This window comes from Populus alba, chromosome 5 (genome assembly GCF_005239225.2).
Source record: "Populus alba chromosome 5, ASM523922v2, whole genome shotgun sequence".
Classification (NCBI taxonomy): Eukaryota; Viridiplantae; Streptophyta; class Magnoliopsida; order Malpighiales; family Salicaceae; genus Populus; species Populus alba.
The window spans coordinates 22,529,248-22,535,247 of NC_133288.1; the positions used below are offsets into that span (position 1 = coordinate 22,529,248).

Below are 6,000 nucleotides of genomic sequence, written 5' to 3' on the forward strand. Positions count from 1 at the left end.
ACCTTAGCTTACCAAACACAAAAATATATATTTTTTAAATCTCAAACATCCTTATCCCAAATGTCATACAATCCAAATAAGGCTGTTAATTTTATTTAGATTGATGTTACATTTTTTTTAATTCAATTAATATATTTTATTTTTAAAGCATTTTGACTTGTTATTTCAGGATTGTAATGTTTATATATATCTTAAAATATTAATTCATCATATATAATTCAAATTTAAATTAAAAAATAAATTAGCTTGAGCTTATGCAATTCAAATATCAAACACAATATCAAGTATCTAAATATAATTTAAAATTTAAACATTCATATCTAGCAACTAATAGATCGTTGGTTTGCATTAAATTTCCGATGAACTTATTATTAAGTGATAAAATTAGAAAAAAAAATAATAATTTAGAAAAAATAACACAATAAAAATGGCATAACTCTACTAAGGTTAATTTATCATGATTTAGGTCATGAAATCAAGATAATTTTTTAGAAAATAAATTAAAACAAGTGAGAAAATTTGACTCATAATTAATCAAATATTGAAGATATTGAATGATGAATCTAAAAAGAATTATCAATTAAAAAAATTACAAAAAAAAATTAAAAAAAATTTAATTAACTTGTCAAACTTATGTAGATTAAGATAATTACACAAAAAAAAAAACCATAACAAATTATGAAGTAAAGTCTCTAATAAACTAATTGTTGAGTAATTGAATTATAAAAAAAGCAAAAAAAAAAGTATTCATGAAAAATAATGACGGGGACATAACCAAAATTTTATGCTTGAAATGGCCTGAAATTTTGAAAATTGTTTTGTTTTTAAAAATGGGTACAAGATATAGGCTATTTCAAATAGATTAGAATGAAATTAAAAACCTTCGCAATGAAAGTGTCTATAGAGGCCAAATGCTAGTGAGTTTTAAATTCCCCATTAGCATCAACATTCAAGCTACAAAATACATTGCCTGCAATTCATTTTTTTTTTTTTGGGCAACACGCCTGCCGTTTTGTTGAGTTGCCAGTCATATTCGAGCGGGAACGTACTGGACTCAGAAATTGTAAATAGAGAAGATTGAAAATCTGTAGATAAGGTCCATCCTCTCAAATATTCTACTAATAAATTGTATATACATTTATACACGAGAAAAGCTAAACGCAAAACACGCACGTGGATTCTTCTTGTTTAACGTCAAGCTGTCCGTTCAAGGAAAATATTATCAGACAATAATTCCTCGACAGGCAATAAATATCCTAATCTTTGCGTGTTTGCATCATTTAGGAACTTAAATTTTTAATTGTTTTCTGTTAATCTATTTGTGTGTCGTTATTATTGACACACATGGTTTTGCCGGCATATAAATTAGTTAATTTGTGTTGATTTATTTATTTTTTAAATTAAAATTATATTATTTTTGATTTAAAAAAAAACTCTCAGTTTTGATTCTAAAATTAACTAGATTAATTTTATATTATTATTTTTTAAATAAAATATCTAGATACTAATTAATTTATAAAGTCGAGTTTAATAATGTTTGCACATACAAGAAAAGATATAGAAAAACCAACCTGAAATTAAATTAGATTTGGATAATTTAATTAGGGATAATATACTATAATATAGTGCGAGATTTATATTATTGTAAGTATTGCATGGGCTGGAGAACTAGAAGATTAATTAAAAAAACATGCGAGAATATGTTTCTATCCATGTGACACCATGCTTAAAAGACGAATAATGTTGTGCACGTGCAAATATTTTGTTCTTTTGTGTGCTGTTTCTAACCGCGTTCTTGTTTGAGACCACTTGCAATTAGGTCAATGATATGAATTGTTCGACTGTGATTTTTTTTTTTAATAAATTTTTTATTAAAAATATACTAAATATTTTTTGTTATTACTATCATCATATATAAATTATAAAAAAAATTAAAATTAATTTAATATTATTTTCAAAATAAAAATATTTTAAAAAAATAAGCAAAAATTATATCAAAGCTCCTCTCTATTTTATCTCTGGCTAGTAAATTTCTAAATTATCTAGGGTCTATCACTTTCTAAATTTTATATTTGTTTGTCATTAAAAAGGTTGGTTTATAATAAAAAATATTTTTCCAGTCAGTGAAAAATAGTTTTTAGTCAAAGAAAAATTTAACTTGATTTATAAGAAAATATTTTCCTTTTATTTTTTGTGGAAAACACTTTTTCAAAAGTTGTGAAAAAAATTAAAAAATATCAAATTATTTACTGATTATATAAATTTGATCCTTAAACTTTTTGATTGCTAATATATATATATTTTGTTTTGAATATTTATTTTTCAGTTTCATCCCTTATAATTTAATTTTTATATTAACTTGATCCTTATTTTTATAATTGGTATTTGGTTTTTCCTTGTCATTTTTTAATTGAAATTTTTATTTATAAAATTTAATCCTTATTCTTTTTATTATTACTTATTTTATTTGAAATAATTTATGAAATGTTAATTGTTATTATTTTAATTTTTTATCTTTCAAATTTTTTATTTTTTATACTTGATCTCTGTTATTTTTATTATTATTTATTTTATCTGAGATAATTTATGAAATTATATATATTTTTTCTAATTTCATTCTCATTCAACTTTTTAATTTATAAGATTTGTTCTTACTATTTTAATAATATTTAAAAAATAAAACATTAATAAGTTATTTTCCAACTCATTTTCATGACATAACCAAACACTGAAAAATATTTTTAAATTTATTTTTTATTATACCTACCAAATATCAGAAAATAATTCACTTTTCTAGAATTTACTTTCTAAAAAAAAACTACTTTCTAGTAAATAAACAAGACCGAGTGTACCAAAATTAGTCACTATGCTCTTAATTTTAGTTTTTACTTTTCTACATGAAATCAAGTTTTTTATCCTATTTTCTTAAAATATTGAGAACAAATTTTGATATCATAATTTTAATTATCCATCCAGAAGTTTTGGTTTTAAATTTATATATATAAGAAAATGATATTTTCATGCTATTCATTTTTTTCATACATATAAAAACAAGTTAGGGTATTTAGGATACTATTTTAAAAAAATTTAAAACTAAAAAAAATGAATGGAGAACTAAAATTATAATATTAACTGTCTTTATTTTGTTTTTAAAATTATAAAATTAATTATATGAAAAAAAATATATAAATCATGTTGAAGATTAATGAAGTTAAAGATATTGAAATTTTTTATTAGCTAGATGTACAAAATATGGAAGGAATTATAAAATAAATAAGAGGAAGACTTGATATAAAATATACAAAAAAATATAAAATGGTCAAGAAAGAAATAATATGGTGACCTATTTCTAATTTTCCAAGTTAATCAATATTTTGAATCATGGCATGTTCATGTTGGAAAAGAAAATTAATTTTCAATTCTTATAACTACTTTTGAATTCAATGGTTGAAATTATTGAGGAAAAAAAATAAATTTTATTATTTTTAATATTTAATGAAATAATTATTTAATTTATATTTCATGAACGTAATTAAATATGAAAGAATCTCATATAATTCCTTTTAGCCTGAGTGGACGACATACCAATAAGAAATTGGCATTTGTTAATCGTAAGAAAGAGAAGAGAAGAACGTTATAGTATTGGAAAGGTCTGGCCCAAGATTTAGGACCGAGGCCCACATATTAGTGACCCAACCTAAATATAATATTGGACAGGTTCTAGCCCATTCCTAGCCTCGATTACATGGGCCCAATATTTGCAGGCGGGGCATCGGCACACGAAGAAATTCCGAGATAAAACTTTAATTTACTGATCTAAAATTAAACGGCTCCCGGTAACAAAATCATACTTGCAGTCCTGGGCACCAATTGATCATTCCAGAGGTAGAGGAGAGTGAAAGAGATGGCGGGAGGGCATGGAGAGGGCATCAATTACAAAGGCTTGACTATGCATAAGCCAAAGCGATGGCATGTAGTCACTGGAAAGGGCTTGTGTGCTGTCATGTGGTTAGTTGTTATCCTCCATTGCTTTTCCCCTTTTCCAGCTTCAAACCCTAGATTTGATCTTGACCTTGTTTTAATCTGATTTTGGTATGTATTAATTTTCCGATCTGGTTTACTGTTAGCTCTGGATTGTTGAATTAAAAAAAATAAAAATCATGGAATTTTTTTGCTCTTGATCTGAAGTAAGGAAGCTGACTGTTGGGTTTTTGTTGTAATTTGTGTTTTCAGGTTTTGGGTACTTTACAGGGCGAAGCAAGATGGCCCTGTAGTATTGGTAAGAGTTGATTTTTTTTTGTAAAAAAAATTTCTTTCCTTTATGAATGATTTGCATTGGGCATTTAATTCAATGGGAAGGATTATGCTGTGTTTTTCAGGGCTGGAGACATCCGTGGGAAGGCCATGGTGACCATGGCCACGAGGGTGGACACTAGGTAATCTCTCGCGCGCATTACTTTTATCTTCTTTGCTGAGGATGTGAATGTAGCGTAACTAAATTGCATCGCGAGTCAGTTTAAGGAGCAAACTCCAATTGTTATACTCTCTTGTTATTAATTGGATTCACAGTTTATTTATTTATTTTATGAAGGAATTGATAAATATTCCTGGTATTCTTTAAATTATCATTTTAGTTTGGTCATGAATTGGTTCGCCAATAGCAGGTGTATCCAAAACCAATTATATTTGTAATTAAATTTAAAACTGTTTTTGTTTTGGAAGGGTGTTTATTGTGTGATATAAAAACTGGAGATCGATTTGGTGTCCATTTTTCAATCATGAGGAGATCTAAAGGATTGGTGTTATTTAGCTACGCCATCTTAGGAATAGTACTGTTGATTGAAGGCTAATATTTGGATTTTCTTGGGAAAATGTGTGGGGATGTTTGTTGCAGAGCCATGATAGCACTGGTAGATTGACCCAAAAGGATTTGTATGATTATATAAATTAGATAAGGAGCTTTTAGTTATGGATTTATTGCCATTGTAATTATTTTGCTCTCAAATTGGTATTTATAGGAAAATCGTGCACTTCTTGTTGATATAAATCAGGTTGTCTAAAATGATATCCTCATTCGAGGCATACTTTTTGATCCCCTGCTAATCTTTTGAGCCAAAGTGTTTTTTCAAAATCCTGCCAGCCATTATGTAACAAGAACTTGGCAATCTTTTTTTTTTACTTTAACTTAGTGGGCGGTAAATGGCTGTGATTTTTATGACGAGGATTAAGATTTTTTTTTCGTGACATTGATTAGAGGAGAAAAGCAATATCATGGACCTATTTTATTCTATGCAAGCAAAAGTTTTTTACTGAACCTGATGTCCCTAAGGATTTTCTTTCACTTCTTGGAAATTTCATATTGGGTAGTCGAATATGGTTGATGTACTTCTCACTTTCATAGTGTCCATTTCAAGAAGTGGATGGCATCATGGTTGATTTTGTGTGAAATATTTTGAAGGGCATTCACTGGTGGGGTCATTCTTTTCTCTTGATCTGTAGACTGTAGTCCATTTATGGAAGTGGCATGCTGCAACCTCTCAAGCACTGGATTGAAAAACAAAAAATAGTTGTCATCTTATCTTTTAACAAGACAAAAAAAAACCACGAGTTAGAAAAAAGATATTATAATTTTGTCTCACATTTATCATTCATATTGTTGTTATTTAGTTTTCTGTTCTTTTAACCATTACCCGCTTAACCTCAGTTCTTCATTAGAAAGTGAACGTTCAGTTTAATTTGGTGGTCACTACTTATGCATTTCATAGCTATTTCAAGTTATCTGACATTCTTGACAAGCATTTTGTTTTCGTCCTCAGATTTTGTATCGGCAGTTTATTTTACCAATATTAGAATTTATAAGGAAATGGGGCAACCATACTGTTATTTTGCTGATTTCAGGCATCCCATTGAAGAATGAAGATCAATAGCCAACCGTAAATGTATTTGTCGACGGGTTGTTGGCCATGCTGTCTTGATGAGCCCTGTTTCTTTCATTGTTTT

At 27.3% G+C, this 6,000-nt stretch overlaps 1 protein-coding gene across 1 annotated transcript; it reads left to right on the plus strand.

Moving 5' to 3' along the window:
• Positions 1-3,807: 3,807 nt before the first annotated feature.
• On the plus strand, positions 3,808-6,000 carry LOC118061951 (NADH dehydrogenase [ubiquinone] 1 beta subcomplex subunit 2). Its single transcript, XM_035075593.2, has 4 exons — positions 3,808-4,008; positions 4,234-4,279; positions 4,380-4,436; positions 5,899-6,000. The coding sequence occupies exons 1-3, from the start codon at positions 3,905-3,907 to the stop codon at positions 4,434-4,436; spliced, it is 207 nt and encodes a 68-aa protein (XP_034931484.1). The 5' UTR covers positions 3,808-3,904; the 3' UTR covers positions 5,899-6,000.